Source organism: Centruroides vittatus, unplaced genomic scaffold (assembly GCF_030686945.1).
Source record: "Centruroides vittatus isolate TY-2023 unplaced genomic scaffold, ASM3068694v2 contig_1777, whole genome shotgun sequence".
NCBI classification, from domain to species: Eukaryota; Metazoa; Arthropoda; class Arachnida; order Scorpiones; family Buthidae; genus Centruroides; species Centruroides vittatus.
Window position 1 is genome coordinate 125,557 of NW_027121088.1, and position 24,693 is coordinate 150,249.

General features: G+C 30.7%; 2 protein-coding genes across 6 annotated transcripts in view; one reads left to right on the top strand and one right to left on the bottom strand.

Annotated features, from left to right (window-relative positions):
- Positions 1 to 13,561, bottom strand: part of LOC136969366 (uncharacterized) — a 27,970-nt gene extending 14,409 nt beyond the window's left edge. The window contains exons 1-2 of one of the 4 annotated variants that reach the window (XM_067263504.1): positions 13,269 to 13,447; positions 1,351 to 1,733 (exon numbers count right to left, since the gene is read on the bottom strand). In XM_067263504.1, coding sequence (XP_067119605.1) covers positions 1,351 to 1,713 — 363 coding nt within the window. In that variant the 5' untranslated portion in view covers positions 1,714 to 1,733; positions 13,269 to 13,447. The other 3 variants (XM_067263501.1, XM_067263502.1, XM_067263503.1) reach the window with 3 other exon arrangements.
- The window catches only part of xmas (RRM_XMAS2 and SAC3_GANP domain-containing protein xmas), a 126,370-nt gene continuing 114,777 nt past the window's right edge, over positions 13,101 to 24,693 (top strand). Inside the window, exons 1-4 of one of the 2 annotated variants that reach the window (XM_067263492.1) lie at positions 13,101 to 13,376; positions 13,481 to 13,622; positions 20,177 to 20,873; positions 24,442 to 24,677. In XM_067263492.1, the coding sequence (XP_067119593.1) occupies positions 13,599 to 13,622; positions 20,177 to 20,873; positions 24,442 to 24,677 (957 nt within the window). In that variant the 5' untranslated portion in view covers positions 13,101 to 13,376; positions 13,481 to 13,598. Of the gene's footprint in view, positions 13,377 to 13,468; positions 13,623 to 20,176; positions 20,874 to 24,441; positions 24,678 to 24,693 lie in introns of those variants that run through there. The other variant, XM_067263493.1, reaches the window with a different exon arrangement.

Here is a 24,693-nt window from a genome sequence, read left to right on the forward strand (position 1 = left end):
TATCACATTTATTGAACTGTTGTATGGGGATTTCCCTAATTTCAAATTAGATAAAGTTTGCTTTTAATAGTTTTTATTACATTTCATGTTGTACGAGGGTTTTACCCAATTCTCGAACCGTGTTAGAGTGAATTCGTGCTATAAAAGTACCATGTTATACGAGGGTTACCTGTACAGTAAGTACTACAAGTTGTGGGTCCTATTTCCATTCCAGGCCGTTTCTTTTTTCCAGAAATTCTAAATTAAAATTAAATGATTATAATTGTCATGAGATGTCAGCTTAACCACCTACCTCCAGACAAATTAATTTGTATCTAGTTATTAACTTAGCCTAATCATAATCTAACCTGATAATTCAGCAATTATCTCACTTTAATCAAAAATCAAGTTTGTTGAGTTGCTGTCTTTTTATTTAAACATATTAAATGTTTCTCAAGCTTAATTCAGCTTATCTTCAGATATATACTTTTAAGATTACAAAAAAATAACAGATATTTCACCTTCAACTGTAAATAAAATTATCCATCAATGCATAAATGAGATTATAAACTTTTCAAGTTCAGAACACTAAGACAATTCTAAATATTCATTAGCGAATAATTTTGGTATATGTCATTATTCTCTATTGATATTTTATCTATACCATATATGTATCATCATCTCAGAATATATGCAAAGTTAATTCAATTTGTGCTGATTTTTTTTATACTCTTGTAATAAGCAAACCAGTGTAAATGCAAAACATGATAATTTAATTTTATTATTAAATTTTGATAAAAACTATATAAAAATATAATTATTGTATCATATAACTACAATTCTATGTTGTTTACTTTGTAATACAGTACAGCATCGATTATCCGATCCCCGATTAACTGACTTATCGGTTAACCGACCACGTTCTAGTCGGCAAATTCAAATGTCCGCTAGTGATGTGGCGCTACAATATTTGGTTATGTCTTAGCTACTTTAATAATATTTTTGTTAAATTTTTGCATGTTTTAGCTGGCAGCACTGGCTCGACCATGAAAGGGAGGCTAGTATTTTAAACCAGGCCTAATACACTATACTAATGATGTATTTTTTCATACTTTTTGGTTATCCAACTTTTCAGTTATCTGACCAACCCCAGTCCCCAATTAAGTCAAATAATCGCTGCTCTACTGTATTTACACTATAAAAATATTTACACTATTTCAATAATAAATTTTTTGAAACATTCAGTTATTTATTATTCAAATCTAATAAAATCCAACAGTAATTCTATGTTTGGTTTAGTAAAAAAATTCTATTTACTTGCTATTGTAAGATTTTGTTAAATACATATATATATCAAAATTCTATTCTTACCTTTGGAATTGATCTCCCAGTCTTCTTTATTTCTTCACGATACCATTGAGTAAAATTAATGTATGCTGTTATAGCTCTTTTAGGAGCTGGAATTCCATCTTTATTGACTTTTGGTTTCTTTGCTTTCGATTTATTTCCTCCTCCATATATACCTTTACATCCAATACTGCCATCATACATATTACTACAACGCATCATGTTATGACCAACATTATTGTTAACAGTGTTAGATATTATTGCTTGCATTCCTTGATTAGAATTTACTGAGAGATTTAACCCAGCTGGCATCATTTGTAGTTGTCCCATTGGCGATTGTAATGAAGAGTTACTTGAAGAAGAAGTAACATTAGCATGATGTGCCATGGCACGATGATAATCATATTCTGTAGAAGGTGATATATTGCAATATAAATCATCTAATAAAAACAGCAATAAATCAAAATAAAAACAAGAACAACAAAGTACAAGTTAATAAATATTAAAATTTATTTATAAATATTTGACTCTATTGGTGAATTAATTAAAAAAAAACAAATATTCATTTATAATTTAATTAATACACCTCTAACAGTGAGTAACAGTTTGGGAAAATGCAAGTGATTTATCTCAGGTTAATGGACCTTTTTCAGGCATAAAAGGATGTAAGAAGAATGATAGTGTAAGACAGGAAAGAGGAACAACAATCAAGGAAAGTGGTGTATGATGTAAAAGATGAAAGACTTGTTCTTAACTTGAAAATGTGTCCTTAATTATTCAAAAATTCTTCAAAACATGCTTTGATTTTTTTTTAATTTTGTATTTTATTAAAACTTTATCATTATTCTAATTCTGTATTTGGATTTAAAGACAAAGTTGAGCAACTCGAAAGAAACATTTAATCCAGCAACAATGATAAATTTCTATAAATGAATATTTGTTTTTTTTTAAATAAAAGTGTATATCTGGAAATAAAATTAAAATTTAATTCATAATTTTAAGTAATAGCTTCATTACAGGAAACTAAAAGTTATGTTACTAATCAATAGTATCTTTCACACATTTCTAAAAAATGGCTGCTGGAAATGTGTGAAAGATACTGTTGATTAGAAATACAATGATTTTAGCTGTATGTATGTATAGTCTATAATAGTAGTGCACAACCCGTGGGTCACGACCCCTCTAGGGGTTGCAAGAAAATTTTTCAGGGTTGCCAAATTCAAAGAAATTTACTTAACAATAAAAAATGTAAGGTTTTTCTTCAACAAGTATCATATGTTGCAATTTGGTATTTATACATTTAAATGAAATTTAAAAATTACATTGGATAATTATATAAATTAAATTTTAAGCCATCTTGGCTACCTAAGGTAACATTAACCAATTATAATAACTATGTATATAAATTCATATAAAATATAAATCTCAACCACAAGGAATTAGATGATTTATATCTTATTGTCTGTTAGAAATATGGTAGAGAGTAAAGCTTGTCAAGCTTGTGATATGTTAAGGTTTTTTTCTACTGTTATTGCAAAACCCTTTGATTGCTACATTATAGATGTTGATGGCTTCTATTGTTCTTAATTTTGTACATTTAGTAAATAACACCACAGAATATTCAAATTGTTTGACTTTAGAACTCAACATAACTCTTTCATTTTTGGAATGACTTCTAACCTGAAGCAGGCCTGTAAATTGGAATTAAAATGTTTGTTCTGTGATTAAAGTTATTGCTGGAAAAATATAAAAGGTGTGATTGTGTGATTTTATCAAAGAAATTCCAGCTTTTAAAAAATATTTTTACTTATATGAACATAAAACAAGACATTTCATCTGTTCTATAAATCAAAGAATATAATATATGTAGGCTGTTTGTTTTTTCAAGCTTTAATGATCCATAAAAAAAAAAGTGTAAATAACAAAATTAATTTATTACCAAAAGTTAGGTACAGACATGGTTACTTTTTGACATAATCACTGTGAAGATTGAGGCATTTGTCATATCTGTGGATGAGCTTTTCCATCCCCTTGTCATAGAATGTTGCCACCAATGACTTGAGATGGGTCCTAACGTTTTTTTTTTTGAAGATCGTCATTAGTCTTGAATCTCTGCCCTCCTAGCCACTTTTCCTGTTCAGGAAAAAGGTATCAGTCACTCGGCACTAAATCAGGGCTATACGCTGAGTGTTTAAAGGTGGTGAAGACTTCCACCTCTTTACTGAACTGAAAACGTGGCTAGAAGGGCAGAGGTTTGAGACTAATAAACTAATAATGATCTTCAAAACAATGTTGTTAAGGCCATCTCAATTCACTAGCGGCAACATTCTATGACAAGAGGATGGAAAAGCTCATCCACAGATATGACAAATTCCTCAATCTTCACGGTGATTATGTCGAAAAGTAACCATGTTTGTACCCAACTTTTGATAATAAATTCATTTTGTTATTTACACTTGTTTTTGTTTCATAGACCATCAAAGCTTGAAAAAATGCCCTCGTATAAAATCTTACTGAAAAAAATAATTTTTATAAAAATTAACTGTAAAAATGCTCAACCTCAACCTAGATAGATTAAAAATTGTATGATTATATTAATTTAATCATTTTTGTTGTCTGTTACAATTTTCTAACATTTATTTTACAGTAACTTATACTAGGAAAAATATAAAATAGTATTAGAATGTATTTCTAGCTTAGTGAAACTAATTTTATCAATATTAAATTTATATAATGAAAATACGAAAGAGTCTGAAGAGTAGCACACTTCAAAAACTATATGGAAAATTTTCCTTATAATGGAATTTCTATGTAATTACTGTCAAAATTGAAAATTAAAGCTAGTAGTTTTGATATATTTTAATAATCTGAAATTCAATAAAAGTTAACTGTTTCAGAAAACACTGTATTGATATATTGCAAATGATAGAGATATGAATGCTTTTATTTAACCCAAATCAAAGTTCTTGTATTTTACAGTTAGTTAAAGTATGATTAGAGTAATGAAAAGATCATAGATTGTGTCATAGAAATGAAACTGTTTTTTTTTTTTACAATCTGTTTCTACAGAAGCACATATGGCAACACTTTGAGAAAAATTATCACAATGCCATCTGCTAAATGTGGTTGGAAACTAAACTCTGCTCTATCGTGCAGTACCAATTTAATGGCTATACGAAATACTGGTGTTGTTTGAAACAGACTCTTTTTGAAATGCGTGCTAAGTACTTAAAGCATTATGAAGCAGTGTTTTTAGTTACCCATTCAAAAGGACCAAAATCAATTAAAAAGTCAGAGTAATTTGTGGAGAAGTGAATGAGTCAATATAGGAGATGATAAAATTAATTACACTTCATGCCAAAAAATGATCTATGTAATCAGTGGTGATATTCAGTGGGTTCGCACAGGTTCGGCCGAACCCATTGGTAAAATTTTCAGTTTCCCGAACCTTGTTAAACACACGTAACATTTCTCAGTGGTTTTGTTTCCTTTAAAAAATATATTAAAATATACGTATTATACTCTGTAACACTACTAAACTAGAGCCTTATACCCCGTTCGCACCGAGCAGAGCCGTTACTAGGGTATGGCCAACGTGGCTGCACTCCTCTGTAGACTTCAGAAACAAATTTTCAAGTAAGTGCAAACTACCACAGAAGCCTTTTTTTGTTTGTGAACATTTTTTGAATGATGCTGGAACCCAAGCTTATATTCCAGGAGTGAAATCTGTACATAGTAGTCCAAACACAAGAAGTTATATATTTTTTAGGCTACAGTAGCATAGCAGTTAATGCAGAAAAAACTTGCAAGAATATATAGTGAAATTTCTCTTAATGTACTGTCTCTCCTACATTCATTGATAAATTTACAAAATTTTGATAATGTGGCCAACCTAGCAATACCTTATCGTGCCCCTAGATTTGGTCTTTTGTCTCTCGAACAGCCATTCCGACCACGTGCATGGTACTGCTGACACTCTCTGTACTTGAGCTCAAAATAAATTTGTTTTACCTGTTAAGATCTGTGTTTATTTGGTCAGGAACCCAAAGTAGAAATCCAGGAAAAATACAGATAGAAAAGAAAGATAAGCTTATTTTTAATGAGACAAAAATTAGACTTCAGTTTTGCAGCCATATTAACTTTATTTGGATTTCATGAAACAACAGCATCATGAATATGCTATAGCTTTTTTTTAATATTTTCTACATAAGAAGAGGCAAGGTTAGATCAAATGGCCATCTAGGAGTGTAATAAGTGAAATAATACCTCAGTGTTTAAAAACAAATTTCAGTTCTAGAGTCATTATAGACTGTTTTGAAATTAAATGTGAAGTCCGTAGAACAGTACTTGCACAGAATTTCTTATATTCAAATTATAAACATTCTCATATCTGCATATATTTAGTTGGAATATCTCCAGGTGCTTGATATTTCTGTCTTGTGGTTATGGAAGTATAACAATGGATTGTAACATAATCTTTTGGAGCCTGGTGACTTAGTAATGGCAGACAAAAGCTTCCCAAGCATTAAAACTGCGTGTTCAAACTCAGCAATTGAACTTGTAATGCTACCATTTTCCTCAAATGATATTCAGTTCAGTGAGAATGAGATGAATGAAAGTATTAAAATTACTTCAATTTCAGTGGCGTGCCGTCATTGGAAGCGATGGAAGCACCGATTCCACCTTCCAATGACCTTCCCTTGTATTTTATAAAATATAAATTTTCATATTTTAACGTACTTTGCATTAATTAAAATTAATATTTTATTATAACTGCATTATGTATCTTTTACAAATTTCTATACTACATGTGAAAAAAACGATAAGATTGTTATTGTATATTCGAATAATTCAGTGGCGGAAGGAATGTCGAAACCAGGTCAGTTTCCAATCAGCCAGATTATATAGGCATTGGCACATGCAGTTTACAGAGCACCAACCTCACCCGGTTTAGCTGGTAGAAGCGACACACGCATAAAGCTTCTAATTTTATATCCCAAACCGGTTGTGGGCTGTTAGCCGCCTGCCTGCTAGATATTCGGCCGCCCTCGCCCGATTATGTGAATCATGAGCAAACTAGATCAACAATAAGCAAACCCCGGCCCACAGGCCAGCTATGGCTCGTGAAAAGTTTCTATCCGGCCCGCGAGATCTTTAATAGATTATTAAATTGGAAAAATATCTAATTAATAGTTATTTTTCCAATTCTTTGTAATTTTCGAAAACGACAAGAGAAATAAATGTAGTAATTAACTTTTTATTTATTTATTTCATATTTGCAGACTAAAAAAATTACAAGTCACAAGAAGGCGTCAATTAACTACTACGGCCCACGGAAAATCATAAAATTTATTCTGGCCCATGTTATAAAAAAGGTTGCCCATCCTAGACTAGATTTATAACTTAACCCAACTGATAGGAGTTTACTGGCATGTTTTTATGATAGTTCTGTATAGTTGACAGGAGTTTAAAAAAAATCCATTAAAATATTTGATATATTTATTCTGCGTTTATTCTGCGCTCCCGTCTTATATTACTTACAGATTTCAATGTTAAACTGGTGATATTACGATTTAGTATGTCCCATCTCTAAGGGAATGCAGAAAAAACGTGTACAATTCTAGTACAATGTTAAAAAATTTATTGTTACTTTGCCAGCATCGTTTACAACCAAATTTAATGAATGAGACGTACAATGGTACAAAAAAAGCTCTAGAATTTATTTTCCTTAAATTTATGATTTACGTATCGGTTGTCATAAAAATTTCTTTCCACTTCTTTCCCAAGACTACAGATATTCAAGTACAAAGTAACCGGTTTCAACTTATTCTATTTAAGAAGTAGTTAAATAATTAAGCGATTAGGAAATTAGAAACATAAATAAAACCCTGATGAAAGAGCCGAAATTTTACTTAAACAGAAGCTTAACCAAACCAATCTCTTACCGAGTACAGTGGGGTCTGATCTCTTCATAATATTAGATGTAATAAAGACAGACATTTTTCCAGTTCAATGAGAGTGACCGGAAAGTTGCAAATTTTGGAAATTTTCGTGAACACTTGGTCCTAAAACGAATTAGTTAGAAAATGAACGACGGACAATCTGTTAAGTTTAACATATTTAGATTTTTACAGCTATGGTGAGAAACGTTTAAAATCTACAACAACCCTGTCGCGTCCTTTGAGATATACTAGTGATGCGACAAAAGAGGCATTTGACATTGACCGGTATCGGCACCCTCGGGATTTGGCGAGCACACACCTACCTGGACCTCCTCTGATTCCATTCATTAGCCACTGGTAGGGAGCTATTTCACTAAGTGGATTGTTTTAAGATTTAAAAAGTAAAGAATATTTTGCTATTTTTATGTACGTTTCTTCACAAAGTTATATTTAATTATAAGTTTCTTTAAAAGTATATTCATACAATTGAAGAATTTTTTGTACTAGGTATGTATATTTGTCACACATTTTGTTTTACCAAGTAAGCTTTTTTATAATTTTAATTTTAGCCCTTATATCGTGGCTAGTGATTAAAAAATTTATTTTAAAAAAGTTTTGGCTCAAGACTATATAATGAAAAAGAAAACATTATTAAAAGAGAAAGACCAATGCCTAAATTAAATATAAATACGTCAACAAAAAAATTTCGACATTTCGACGATAAAATTTATGACGAATGACGATTCTTTCGTAAAATTGAAGCAATTTGGAAATCAAAATAGAATAGAATTTAACATTGGTAGACAATATAAAATAAATATTGAAAATTATAACAAGATAATTACGATTAATAGATGTTATATGTTTTTACTCAAAGCAAGAATTGGCATTTAGAAGGCGTAGGGAATTTATTGAATCTAATAACGGAGGTAATTATATTGAACTTTCTTATTTATTAAGTACGTCGGATAATCTATTAAAAATACATTTAAAGAAGTATACGGTTTTTACTGGCTTATCGAATAAATGAATACGAATGGGCCCTGACGCATAATTAATTTATTGCCCCTGTAAGTCGGCTTCTTACAGAAACACAGCTTCCCTATCATCAAATGTCACGGCACGCCACTGTTCAATTTGTATCTATGTTGAAAGGATGATTCAGAGAGTCAGACTATATGACAGGGGTGGGCAATCAAGAGTTCAGTGGGAGTCAAAACGTAAGTTTTGCAAAATGCACAAGAGCCGCAGTTCTGTACTGTCATGGTGGATAGTATGGAAAGGCTGGGAAGGATAGCACTTTCAGTAAGAGCCACATGTAACTCAAAAAGAGCCGCATTTGCCCATGCCTGCTATATGACATATTGAACAGAAAATTCTTACAGAAATGATAAAGGATTTAGATAAAATTGTTTACATTTGTTATTTTAGCAAATTTACAGCCTTCAATTATAACTTCATAAAACTTTATAATCAATGAAAACTTATTTCTTTCATAATTGCAATAAAGGTCTGCTGTAATTGAGGACTTGTCATTTGCCTAAACCAGTGGTCTGCAACCTCTGTGACCTCACGGACCACTAAACTCACAACTTTGAATCCCACAGACCACTGTCATGAACATTTTTAAACAATACAAAATCTGTAGAATAATGATCATAAAAGTTTAATTTTACTATATTAATATGAAACTCTCTTGTTTAATTATAACAAATTAATGCAAGCCTAAAGTTCATTGCTGCTTGTTTGAAATAAGTTTATGGATTCTTAGCACTTTTCCACGAAGGATGACAATCACACTCACAATATTGTTTATTGTTCATTATTTACTGACAACAGACACTTCGTATTTGGTTTCAGATTCAAATAAAAAAAATCCCAATGAGTGAAAAAAGGAACCAAGAATTTTGCATTTCTTTCGTATTATTCTCTTATTTTACTTAGTTGAACATAGGTGTGGAGTGTAATTAATTTTATTATAATTTACATGTTTTTATCTTCACGACTAGGTGCATAGATAGACACAGGGCATTTCTACATCATCTTTATTCGGAATCAATCACCAAATGATCGCCTAAATATCGGGCTACAATATAGCTACTTAAAGTTTTTCTTGTAGGTGATGTTGACATGTATACACTCCATTTAAAATTACTTATTGTATATGTGTCAACACCACCTACAAGAAATCCTGGAAGTCATGCTAACAGATGAGGGGCTTATGCCCAAAACATGTATTGGTCTATGGGAGATTCCGAATAAAGATGATGTAGAAATGTCCTGTGTCTATCTATGCACCTAATTGTGAAGATAAAAACAGATAAAAGACGACACGGTTTCAGAATACACAACTATAATTTACATCATAGTTTTAGCACATTAAAAACAAAAAATAATCACATATAAAAACATCCATCTGTGATGCAAAGAAATAGTACAACCAATGAAATATAAATATATTATTTTTCTTTTTTTTCCTCTTATAAAAAATATTATGTAATCAGAAACATCTTCCACCAAATTTCTTGGTAATGGTGCATCATCATCTTCACAAGTATCATTGAATAATATTGCATCATCTGTTTCAGTCACTTTCCATTGTCACTAGACTCTTCATGTCTAAGAATTTCATTTCTGATCTCTATGGATATGATAAAATAAGATGAATGACCAAAATATAGTCAACTATTGCTTTTGAAGTACTAAAAATGTAGGAGGGCATATATTGTATTTATGAACATGAAACAATAAAATATACAGCCCAAAAAGTGCATTCAGCAGAGAGATACAACAATCTTACTTCATTATCTAATACTTGCTGAGAAAAAAGCATTTTTCTCAGCAAGCATTAAATGGTGCAGTAAGATTGTTGTAAAATATGAAGCATCGTATTCGACACTAGCCTTGTGAATTGAGGGTTAAAGAGTTTTGAAACAATCAAAACAAAATATTCGAATGTTACAAAATCCAAATACTTCAGTTTGATTATTTCAATATCCTGAAAGGTGTTGTTTTAAAAACAAATGAAATAAATAGCATTATATCATTATTTTTGAATTTTTTTTTTTAAAATATAGTGATGCTAATGTTTCAATTAGAAGGGGGTGTGATCTGACTGCGGAGGTGTTGGTGACTTTTTTGCTGAGCTGCTATGGCGATGTTAGATATGAAAGTTTTACAGTATAATATGAAGTGTAGAATAGAAATGAGAAGTTTAAATGCGTTATTAACTCGAATATTAATTATTATTTTGTTGGTGATTGCTGGTGTAGAGTTAAATCCCGGTCCTTTCCCTCGGTCTCCTCCGTTACCGAGACAAGAAGTTATGCAAAAAAGGGGACAAGGAAGACCATGTAAAGAGGTTACAATGAATATCGAGGGAGATAATCAGACGACCGAAATATCAGGAAAAGAATACTTGATTGAAGAACATTTTAAGAATACTGCTGACACTTCGAGGTATGCTACGATCAAAGACTTTTTTGAACCGGCAGAAGATCCTCTAGTACCATGTACCACTGAACCTAAATATTCATTAAAATCAGTCTATGAATTGATCCAAGACAAATTTGATCGTCTGAACTCCGAGATTCGTTCTATGAGAGCCGAAATCAACAATATGACCGAAGAAAATATAAAGTTCAAGGAAGAGATAAAAGAGATGTGTAAAAAAATATGTACATTAGAAGAAAGAACTGATTCGCATAGCAAGCTAAAAGGTATGATGGATTTTGAAATTGATAAAATGTTAAATGAGGCGACTAAGAAGAACCTAATAATATTTAATTTTCCATTCAAAACCTCGGAATATGTAGAAGAGTTGAAAAAATTTATAAAAGAAAACTTAGAACTTAACTGGATAGAAATTGAGGGTCTCATCCAACTAGGAAATAGAAAACATAATCAAGTAATTAAGGTTATGACCGAATCGGTTAAAGATAGAAACCTAATTCTTAGTAAATTCTGGACAACAAGATTTAAAATGACGGACGAAAAGAAAAAATTAATAATCTCAACTGACTTATGTTTGAGATCAAGAATTAGGAAAAAATTATTACTCAAACAGATTAAACTAGAGAAATCGGGTGACAACAGGATAAAAATAAGAGATGACTACTTCTTAAAAGAAAATACAATGTATACATATGATTTGAATACTAAAGAAATAATTCAGGTGAATCATTTTTTAGAGACAAATATAATATAAGATTAGTAAAAACAAAAGATAATATAAATATAACACAGAAAAAATGGAGAATGGAGAATAATATAGAAAATAATAATAGTAAAGTGAATGGAGATGAGTTGATAGCCAAAGATAGTGAACTGGGTGAGAAAAAAGCAGGAACTTTAACAAGAGAAAAAAATAATGTGATGATGAGTTTTTGGAATACTCAAGGGCTAAGAGGGAAAATATCTAAAACCACGATAAGAGAATTCCTAGACACAAATAAAATAATTGGATTTCTAGAAACTTGGATTTTAAAATCTAGTGATATGGAAATAAAATATCCAGAGCAAGATAATAGCGTAATAATTAGTAATGCTCACCACAAAAAGAGGTTTGATCGCCCGTGGGGCGTTAAAATAGTCAAGGAAAATAAATTCTTAGAATTAATGTATACACCTAACCTCTCGTTTGAGAAACATTATAAAAATACACTAAACAACGCAAAAATTGTAATAGGTAAGTCAATAGGTTCATTCTGCAAGGCTAAACTAAAGAACTTAGGTACACTTGTTCAACTTTTTAATTCGATTGTGATGAATTCAATGGAGTATGTAGTCCCAATTTGGAACATGGATAAATTTAATGAATTTGAAAAAATACAGAAATCACCTACTCGCAAGATATTTCAGTTAGAATACAATATTCCGGGCAGCGCCTTAAGATTAGAAACAAATAGACTCAGATTAAATACTATACCAATAAAAAGATATTTGATGTTTCTACAAAAAATTATTAAGGCAGAAGATATAACAACAAAACTACTGTTTTCACTACACCACATATCAAGGGAAATGGATTTAAGACGAAGTTGGATAATGCAGTTATCAAAGTTAGTAAATAAAAATGATTTTTCTATTAAACTGTTTTTGGATGATACAAATGATATGGAGCAGTATAGTAAAGAAATAATATATAGAGTTAAAAGATGTTTGATAAATGATTAATATGTTATATAATTAAGTTAAACAATTTACTGAATCATAATTGTGACAAATACTAATGAAATTCTATAGATTAGTAAGTAGAAAATATCAATGTTATTGAGATGCTATTATATGTGTATAAATATGCGTTGAAACAAAACGCCCCTGTAACAGGCGAAAGCCTTCTACGCCAAATAAAGATATCTATCTATCTATCTAATGTTTCAATTACATGTAAATTAATAATATGCAATTTAAGGTATATAAATCATTAATTGCATTTTGAAAACAATAAAAATTTATGATTCAACACTGAATATAATTTTCATTTTCATTTAAAGAAATGTCAAATTATTAACCAATCAGCATCCTCTTTTTATTTTTTTTTCATCCAAGTATTTTTCCATGATGAATATTTCTTTTTATACATAAAAAAAATAACAAATCTAATCGTAAAACGAGTAAATAATATATATTATTTTATAATAAATAAATGCATTAAAAGTCATAAATATAAAATATAACACTGCATTACGATAAACCTAATGACAACAACGTCATGATATCCGTTCGCTAATTGGTACGTTTAGCAACGTAACATTCATAACAACGTATCCGATTGGTCGGTACGAAGAATAGATATCTGTGATATCTACTGTCAACGCTATTGTTTGGAAACATGGAGATCATTTGTCACTTTTAGTGTGACGTTCTATTAACGCGTTTTCAAAAAAATATAATTATAACATAATGTTAATTAAATTAATTTTTACGAAATTAATATATATAATATTTTTTAAATAATCCATTATTAACAAAACGTATTGATCTAAAGGATTAATTTACATTTGAAAAACATTCTCAGCAGGTTACCAGGTGGCGGGAAAGAGAAATGCCTTTGAAAACCAAACGATCGTCAAGCTTTGACGTAAAAATAACGTAATCGTTGCGAAAGTAATTACGTATTTGTCATCGTGTCAATTCATTATGTTACGAACGATTCAAAAAAAAAGTTAAAGTTTAATAATTATACTTACCCATTCTTGTTTATTAAAAAGATATAATTTTTGACAATGGCATCATCAAAAAGAACGCTTTGACAGAATCCTCGACGTCAGTTCGTCTCGTGTGTTTTCCCACTTGATAACATCGGGGCCGGGACGAGGTTATTAAAATATGGCGGATGAAAATTTTAAAAAGGTAAACAACATCATTATTTTCACGTTGTGATTAATAAATCGAATTTTAATATAACTTCTTTGACACGTTTTATCGTTATTATGTAAAACTAGTTATTTAAATACATTCTCTTTACTTATTTTTAGTGTATTTGATGATTATTTGATGTAAATAATAATTTTTTTTTTCAGTTAAACTTTCATCATAAGTTTTAAATTGTAAACTTTAATATATTTTATGCTGTTAATTTACTTGAAAAGTATTTAAAGTGAATCTAATTTGAGCAAACTTTATAATTTAGTGAAAAATTTTTTCTTTTTCTATTTTTCACATTTATTTATAATGATTCTTTTAATATATATATCAATTGTTAATATAATTATTTGAAAATTATTAGTTTACCACACAGCAAAATTATTCTACAGAAACATGAAATGCTCATCAATGTATTAGAAGTTCAAATAAAATATGAAAATACTGCTTTGTTGGAGTTAAAATAATTAAACTGTAAAACCAAAAGGTAGAAGTTACATCTAGGGGTACGTTCGTTAATAGTGGTCGCTCTGCATCTCCGCTACTATGGGAGTGCGCTGCTGTTTGTAGGCATTTAGGAACAACGGTGAAAGAAAGAAAGATGGCAGCGCCCGCACTATCGATAGTATTGAGATGGAGGAATCTATAATTCTAAAATGAGCTTTTAAAGGCAAAAGAAGGGTCTCAATTGTAAAATTTAACCATAAAATGGATTATTTGTTGAAAGAGCATTCAAAATAGCCACAAAACAAATTAGAATGCCGGCTACCATTCGAAAAAAATTCAGAAAGACACTTACATCACCATGTACACTAACTTGCGCTTTCACAACTTCTAAATTTTCATTCATAATGCCACATAATGGACCCTGAAACAACTATCTGAGCCATAGTGTACACCATGTTGCTTTCCACCGTAAACTACTACTACAAGCAGCTGCTTTTGCCGTTTGGCGGCATGCACTCTGAATGGAATTTAGGAAAACGTTCCACAGGAATTTTTAAATGGATGTTGCTTGCGTGGAGTTACACATAGGAATAAAAGAACGCACCCTAGGTAGCTCCAATGGCGGTACTTCCAAGACTATGGCATTTAATTATTTAGCCTAGTGACTATGCTGGCTTCGAGTAGCCCACTTGAATGTTTGTGGAGTACTTGATGTTATGTAGTTTTAGGGGGTATAGGGGCTTACCTCCACTTGGGTGCTGACGTGCAAACAATAGCAAGCACCGAGGTGCATGTCTACGTGCGAAGCACGTAGAATAAGTGGTAAGCATGTAGAATAAGTGGTACATGTTAAAAAACTGTTCTTCATGCCATTGGGGCTACCTAAGTGGAATTTTTATCAACCAAAAATAACTTTCTCAATAATTTTGGACATCTTGGGTCCATCTGTAGGAAATATAAACAAAATCTAAACCCAAAACATATATTTAGTTATACTCTACTTTATTGAAACAAATATAAGCAACTTACTATAACACCTTGTAAACTTGCAGCCCAATTTTTATTAGTTCCAAACGTTTTTGTTTATATTCAATGAACTTTCTCAAGAAAAAGGAAATAAAACAACTATAGAAGACAAAATCGAACTCTTAGTACAAAAGCGGTAAACGAACAGGCTTTTAGAATTTTTGAAATACGTCATCTATAACCTTGCAACCGGACTTATGCAAAGCATAAGTTTACAGAAAAATTAAAATACCGACGAAAATTAAAATACCATATAAATACATTGTTTAATAATGCATATTATCTTTCTAGTAATACTGTTTATATTAGGCTAGAGGACCATGCTGCCGATATTTTTGTAGATTCTCGAAAATTGATTGCGAGGCCTTTACGGTTTGCTTTACAAATTTGCCAAGCTTCCGCGTAGTGTCAGTGTTTACGGTCTCGGACCATCTGCATTAGACGGTTGCAAGGTTATAGATGACGTATTTCAAAAATTCTAAAAGCCTGTTCGTTTACTGCTTTTATACTAAGAGTTCGATTTTGTCTTCCCTAGTTGTTTTGTTTCCTTTTTCTTGAGAAAGTTCATTGAATATGAACAAAAACGTTTGGAACTAATAAAAATTGGGCTGCAAGTTTACAAGGTGTTGTATTAAGTTGCTTATATTGAATATTATGCAGTCTCGAACGAGTTATTGGAACAAAACAAAACAAAAAAATACTAATTTCTCAGATTTTCAGGCTTCTCTATTATCAGGAGGTAAAGCCACAAAATAAATCAAAATTGGACAAATGATTCAAAACTGAACTGAGATAGACATTTCGGAATGCTTTAAATTTAAAATAAAGGACAAAACTTTTTAAATTTTAATGATATTGTTACATGTTAATTTCCTTTTTAAAGAGATAACTATAACAAAAATTATAAACAAATTTATTTTAGCAATTGCAATAACAGGAAATTTATATTGCAAACTTTTCTTTTTATTATTCTTAACTTTTACTTATCATGCAAATAAATATATGTTTTTAAAATTATGGATTAAATATTATGGTCTATATTAGTTTTTTATAGAGTAGGTATAACTCTAATTTTATTAATATTAATTTTTGATGATTTAAGACAATAATATTTCATAATATGAATCATCTAATTTGAATGCCATAATGATGATAAAATAGATATATATCCTATTTTCAATGTTTTATGATAAAGCATAGAAAGTAAATATATTACAGTATTTTGATTGTAAGTTCTTTAAGTTCATAGGAATGTATTATTTGATTAATATTTATGAATTGAAATAGATTTATTATGTGATATATGTGATGTCACAGAAAATTATACATAAATTATTATTAAAAGTTAATTGAATATGATTTTTTCTTATATAATTTACTAGTAAAATTAGAAAAGATTTGAATGTAATTAATTAATAATTTCATCAGATCAGACTGTTATTCAAGACATCAATACTTAAAATATAAAAATCTTTGTATTAAATATGGTTTTTTTTTCCTTCACTATTAAATGCTATTAAATAGGTTGAGAGTAAAGAGAACTGTAATAACACTGAAAAAAATTTAAATTTACAACAATTAAATTGACTAGAGCTGAGAACTATTAGTAGAGGCAGTTCATGACTTTTGTACATTCAATATTCAGACAACTTGCTCTTTAGTACATAATAGTTTATCCTTAAATTATTTTTCATATACCAAATTCACACTTTCATAAGCATATATAGGTGTAACACAATAACATTGCACTAATCTTTAACTTCAGTCAAACAGTATTGACACCAAAATGCTTGTGACCTTTCAGAGGTCATCTTAGTGGTCTTCTGAAGAGAAAAAATAAAAAGGAAACATTCAAATCTGGACCATTGTATTCATTCAGATACCACTTCCAATTTTCAAATCAGGAATATTCCTGGAATATTCTTGATTTGAAAATTGGAAGTGGTATCCAAATTGTAACACAGTTGTCCAGATTTGAATGGCAGTTTTTTTTTAATCGTTCTATTTTTATTTTCTCTTCACTTCAGATGGACACTGAGGATGACCTTTAAAAATGTTTTGGTGTCAATATTGTTCAACTAAAAGGTTTATGCAATTTTATTGTCTGTTTTTTTAGTTAATCTTTTTTTTAACATTTTAAAATAATGTTCTATGTATTGTATTTAAATAATATTCTATGCACAGAATGTTAAATAACTTTTCCACATTAAAATATTTCATAACTTTTTTTAGTTGTCTAAGAATGGAATTCTCTTTATAAAATGTGACTTTAGTGCTTGATTTTTAGACATTTGACTTTCACACATTTTTAGGAATGTATTTTGTCTGAAAATTGGAGATTGTGCCTGTATTTCTGAATCAATTGTAATTAGTTGTTTTTGTATGAAATTATATGAAGTATATTTAAAAAGAGTTATTTAAATTTTTAAATATAGGTTATCATCTTAAGTTCATATTCTATATTAGCATCTGATGATGAGAGGAAAATATCTTGAAAAATTTTGATGTAAAGTGTCTTGGTATTTTGCATACAAGGAGAAGGCCAGACATTCGGGTCTTCAATTCAACTAAACTTGGTGAGCATGTAGCCCTAAACACAAACAGCTCCTCATCCAAATAATAGTACTCACTTCTCAAGGATTTCTGAAAATTGAGTTTAGTTTATAAGACTTTGGAAGTTCGTTTCTTCTTGTAACAGCAATAGCCGAGCAGGTAAGATGCTTGGCATTGGGTCTATGTAATTGAGCCTATTTTACTATATCATTAGCATTATTATTCCTTGCATTTAAAGCTTATAAAACAAGATATGAAAAAAAGTGACATCATTGTTCCTGTTTAGCAAAATGGAATCTCTTGAAAATAAAGTATCTATAGATTGTTATCTACAGACACTTTATTTTCAGATATGGTGATATTGTTATATTTGAAGTTTAACAAACATGAGCACGTGAGGAAATTGTCTGTAACATTAACAATTAAAAAAAATGCTGCAACTATGCTACCCTATTTTCATATCAGACTTGTCTTTTTTTGTCCACCTGTAGTAATGTCTGAAGCTTATTTACTTGTGGTAAATAGTATATAACCATGAGCAAAAATATCTAAAACAAATATGAAAAATTAAAATGTTTATTTAATAACATAAAAGAATTAAAATTAGAGATTTCACTTTCACTAAACAGGAAATGATGTCACATTTTTTTAATCTGTTGATTTCTAGCTTTAAATGTGGGGAGTAATAGTAATAATAATGCTAATAATATGGTAAAATAACATAATAATTTTGTTACACATGAAAAGTTAAAATTGCAAAGGTTCAAACCTACATCTGGGAAGCTTAATGCCTAGCATCTTATCCACTTGCTATCTCTGTTGCAAGAAGAAACAAAATATCCAGTCTTATAACTAAACTCTTAATTTTCAGAAGCCCATTTTTCAGAAACGCTTGAGAAATGGCACCTATTATTTGGATGAGGAGCTGCTTGTGTTTAGGGCTACACGCTCACCAAGATTCATTTAAATCAGAAATTCAAATGTCTGATCTTCTCCTTGTTAGTGACTTTTTTAATAAATGAATTTAATTTGACATTGTGTATAAAAGTAAGGCATATTGTTGAACTATGAAGAGCAAATTATATAATTTATTTGTTTATTTATTATATATTACTACGAGGGCTGTTTGGAAAGTTTGCGGCCTTGCCTATATGTGGCACTGCAATCAATTTAATTTTTGGCGGGAATAATTCAGCCATCTTTGCTAAAGATACGATACCAATTTTTGCTTTATTTGTCGTAAAGTTTTGCCACGACAGCTTAGCAGATAGTCAGTGTGCGAGTGCTTTGTCAAAAATGGAGAAGACGGAGACTCGTGCTGTCATAAAATACCTGACGAAAAAAGGGTTGACCCCATCTCAAATCAAAGCTGACATGGATGAAGTTTTGGGAGAGTCTGCTCCTTCGTACACCACTGTGAAAAAATGGACAGCCCTTTTTAAATCTGGCAGAGAGAGTGTGGAAGATGACCCTCGCAGCGGATGGCCATCAACTGCTGTCACCGAAGAAAATATCGACAAAGTTCACGATTTGGTGTTAGCAGATCGCTGTTTGAAAACGCATGAAATACCAGGACAACAGGCATCTCTGTCGACCGAGTGCACCACATCTTAACCGAAAATTTGGGTATGATGAAGGTCTCAGCAAGGTGGGTGCTGCGTCTGCTGACCGCCAAGCAAAAACGTGTTCGCACTTTGATGTCAAAGGAGTGTTTGGACTTCTACCAGAAAAACCCACAGGATTTCTTGCGTCGGTTTGTGACTACTGACGAAACGTGGATCCACTACTACACTCCTGAAACAAAAGAAGAGTCGAAGCAATGGAAACACCACAGTTTGCCACCACCAAAGAAGGCAAAGACTGTTCCATCAGCGGGGAAAGTGATGGCCTTGGTTTTTTGAGATGCATCATCTTTATTGACTATTTAGAAAGAGGAAAGACCACCAATGCTGTCTATTACTGTAAACTTTTGGAAAAACTGAAGAAAGAAATCGAAGAAAAGAGGCCACACTTGAAGAAGAAAAAGGTTCTGTTCCACCACGATAGTGCACCTGCACATTCCGCCAGAATCACCGAACAAAAGATAAACGAACTTCGCTTCCAATTAGTTTCACATCCACCATACTCACCTGATTTGGCCCCCAGTGACTTCCACCTTTTTCCAAACCTAAAAAAATTCTTGGCTGAAAAGAGATTCCACTCAAATGACGAAGTCATCTCTGAAGTGAATGAGTATTTTGCACACCTTGACAAATCGACCTATTGTGATGGCATAAAAAAGCTAGAACATCGCTGGAATAATTGCATTGCTAATAAAAGAGACTATATTGAAAAATAAAAAAGTTTTAACATAATTTTGTTTGTTGTTCTATTTGAGGCCGCAAACTTTCCGAACAGCCCTCATAGTACTAAAACAATCCATGCTTATAAATATATATTTTATATATATATATGCATATATATATATAAATATATTATATGCTTATAAATATATATGTATTTTTTTATTTTTACAGATGTTAACTTCAAATAATAGTATAGGTTTTCAGTCAAGAACTACCCCAACATTTTCATTTCGGCCAACATTTACATTTAATAGGATTGATAATTCTCTGGATAATTCATCAGAAGGGTCAAATGTTTCTAGTTCTGTTATGCTGCAATTCAATCAGTCTGACGAACTAAATAAAAAAAATACTAGTTCTTTGTTTGGAGCATTTAATACATCAAACACGTCACAAGATACTGGATGGCCATCTTTAAAGTTGCAAACTAAATCATTTTCAGTACCTAATACTACATCAAATATATTTTCTCTGAATAAGAATGCTTTTGAAACAGCTACAGATACTAAAACCGAATTACAAAACACATCTGTTCTGGCATCAAACCATGGACAAAAGACAGAAATTAGTACTGTTAAACCAGAAACTTTTTCTTTTGTGAGAGAGTATAAGAATACTGCCATACAAGAGATGCAATGTAAAAAAGAGCAAATGGAAGAGAAACCTGAAGTGAAAGAATCACATGATTATTTAAGGGAGAATATTAAACGATCAATAAGTAAATATAAAATTTTTCCTGTCAAATTTGAGTCTTCCAAACAAGGTGGAAGATTGTTTAATAGAGCATTGGCTGGTGTCAAATCACCAGAAAGGAAAGCTGATGTTAAAACATCAGAAAGAAAAACTAATGTAGAAATACATAAAAGAAGTAAGTTTTTTATTTTTCAATTTTGATATTTTTATTATGTGTAATATTTTTGGCATATTGTTATTGATTATTATAATTTACCATTATTGAATATGCTTTTTTTCCAATTAGTAATAAAGTTTATTGAAACTTGATAATTACACTAAGAACGGCATAAGGAAAATAGTATATAAGAAATAATATTGTACTAAAAAACTGAGAGGGAGAGGGGAGATTGATTTAGTGGTATTTATACACTATATCACTATTAAAAGTTTGGAGATAGGATTTGCTGGTTAAAAACAAAATTATGTGGTGTGTCTAAAAAGATTAGTAAATGTTAGGATATTTTAAATGCAACATATGCAACAAGTTGGAGCATGCACATGGACATGCAAGCACATGTCTAGAAGTCCCTCTTAGCATGTAATAATTGTGGCTCTAGTAGCCTATCATTGCAGTCATTTGAGCACAGTCTGTGTGAGAGATGGCATGAAAGAGCTATGGAACAACAACGAACATGAAGTTCTGCTGCAGATTGTGGAAAACGGCAATAGAGATGCATAAATTGTTGACCAAAGTATACTATACAGGAATGATGCTGTCAGCAGAAAATGTGAGTAAAACTGGTTTAAACACTTTCACAATGATAAAGAATCAGAAATATAAACATCCATATGCTTGAATATTAAACAATTTACTACGACACCTTGTGAATGTGCAGCCCAATTTTATTACTTCCAAATGTTTTCGGTCATGTTAAATGACTTTTCTCAAGAAAAAGAAAAACAAAACAAAATAAAAAACATGGTTAAAACGACTGTAAAAATCGAACGCTTAGTACAAATGCAAAAAACAAACAGGCTTTTCAAATTTTTGAAATATATTCCATTGCAACTTATGTAAGTCATCTTTAACCTTGCAACTGGAATTATACAAAGCATAAACTTACAGAAAATTAAAATACCAAAAAAATAATACGTGCAGAGTTATGACCCTTGATCATCTTTTTCACATAAATGCATTGTTTAATAATGCATATTATCTTTCTAATACAGTAGAGCGTTGATAAGTGGAACCAATTGGGGACTGGGGTCCTTCCAGTTAATGATTTGTTCCAGTTTCCGACTTTGTACGAAAAAATACATTAACCTGTCCGATGTTCAAATTTTTCTCCGTTGCGTATCGCTTCCTGTTGAATTTTTCTCCGTTGCGTGTCGCTTCCTGTTGAATTTTCGTCGATTTTAAGCCTAACGAAAATTTTTATAATAATCATCGAGGCTATCGTATCATTAAAAATTATTTCTGCATTTTGTACAAACAAAATAAATATATTAAAGAATATAAAAAACATGAAAATTATACTTTAGAAGTAAATTTAGTATCAAAAACATTCGATTCAGCACGACACAGTCAGACTGAAAATCGTTCCACTTTCCGGCCATTCCACTTACCGACATTCCACTTATCGACGCTCTACTGTAATACGGTTTATATTAGGTTAGAGGACCATGCTGCCAATATTTTTGTAGATTCTCGAAAATTGATTGCGAGGCCTTATGGTTTGCTTTACAAATTTGCCAAGCTTCCGCATAGTGTCGGTGTTTACGGTCTCGAACTACCTGCAGTAGACTTGCCTGGTCCCATTTGGCTTTGACGTCTTGTGGGTCTGCTAAAACATAGGTGGCCAGCACAGTGCACGGTTGTTCCTTTCTTATATTTCCTTGGTGTTCTGCTAACCTGGCTTTGATAGATCTTCCTGTGGCTCCTATATACATTAATTTATTATGTTGCCTAGAATCCATAACAGGGATTTTATAAACACCAGGGAGTGTTTCTGCCTGCTTCATCTTTATCAGATCTTAATAGTTGGTATGTAGTAAGTTGTTTAATATTGAATAATATGCAGTCTCAAACAAATCCATATGCTTGATAGTTATATTAAATAAATAATTGCCAAATTAGATCAGGCTATATTACTGTTACTATTAATATTTAAATGCTATATAATTTGGCCTAGAGGTAGGTTTTAGGTGCAATATTTTATTAAATTTAATAATTATAATTAATCAACTAGAATCAACTAAATAAAGGTGGAAAAAAGCCAAGTGGTTGTTATTAACACGGATTTGTGTTTGATACTTCCAATTATAATTAAATTAATAAATATTAATTTATATACTAATATTTATATTTATAATTATATAATATAGTTCTGGAAATGAAGATCAGATAGAGGTCTGGATAGTATAACTGGCACTGGCATTCACACAATAAGTGATAGTTGTGGATTTGAGTCCCTTTCCAGGCCAATTCTGTTTGTTCAGAACATTTTAAATTAATTAATAATTATTAATTTAATTATAATTAATAAATTTAATGAGAGTTAGCACCTAACACTTACCTGTAGGCCAAATTATGTAGCATTTAATTAATAATAGTAGCAGTAATATAGCCCAATCTAATTCATCAATTATATGGATTTAGTAAGAAATCAGATGAGCAGCATTCAGGTTGAATATTTTTGGACAAAGATGGAATCATCTGTAAGGAATTAGCTATTGTCATTCAAACCATGATTACCATATTATATCTGGAAGCTCTGAAACATTTGTTGTAGTACTTGTAGCATGTACTGTACAGCAAGAATTCCAAGAGACTGGAAAGTGGATTTTGCTGCATGCCACCATGCCATTATACCAGTATATTATGCTATCCTTATGTGCCCAGTACCTGGCTCAGTATTGTGTTACTGTTTTGGATCATCTGTCATATTCCCTCATCTTGATGTCTCTGCAATGCAGGCATGTATGACAACAGTTCTTAAGATGGTTCTCAAACAAGACTTTTCCAACTGTTTTCAGAAGTTTTACAAATGTTGTCAAAAATGTGTTGTGTTCCATGGAAAGTATTTTGAAGGCTAATAAAAGTAATTTCTATATCTTCTGTATAGTTGTTTTTATTCTAACATTCACCAAACTTTTTAGACACACCACATATAATTTTAAAGTCCGTGTTCATTGGAGGATATATTAAAGCATAAGATAATATTTTGATATTCTTAAAGTACTTAAGAGATGAGTAAACATTGCATTTGCAAAATCTTGAATCTGATAATTTTTGACCAATCATCAGATTTAAGGTAAAAAGTCATGATCAATAAATTATTTGAATATGTGTACATAAGATTTCTTAACACTTCTAAGTAAAAGTAATTGTTTAATATCCCCTCATTGTTTACTTTCTAGGCTACATTATTGTAAAATTTTATTAAACTCATTTACTTTATTACTTTTATTTCTCAGTCCAAAATAATCCTTTAAAACTTTTAGATTGACAATTTGTTTTTTCTAATAACAATAAAAATGTTAATTAATAAAACATTTCCAAAATTTCTGGTAATTTTAATATATTGTAAGTTTGTTCATATAGATAACTTATAAAAACAATTGATATAGATATCTCTGGAACATTAGAATATTCAAAACATGTTTACTATGACTTGTTCCAGGAATAGAATGAAAAATATGTTAATTTTATAAGTTATTATTAAAATTTAAATAGATACTTATTGTTCAAAATATTTCAGTTGTATTTCAGAGTGAAAATGAGAAGAAACATGTTCAAGTTGATTCCTTGTCAGAAGACCGAAGAATTGCATCTCATGAGGAGATTAAGAAAATAACATCTATTGTTTGTAAAGGAATTCCCAAAGAATTGAACAATAAAGATTTTCTTTCAAATCATTTTAGCCAGTATGGTCAGGTGAAGAAAATTAACTGTAATCACAAAAAAGAATATGCTGTTGTTCGTTTTTGTGATCATGTAAGTAATTATATTA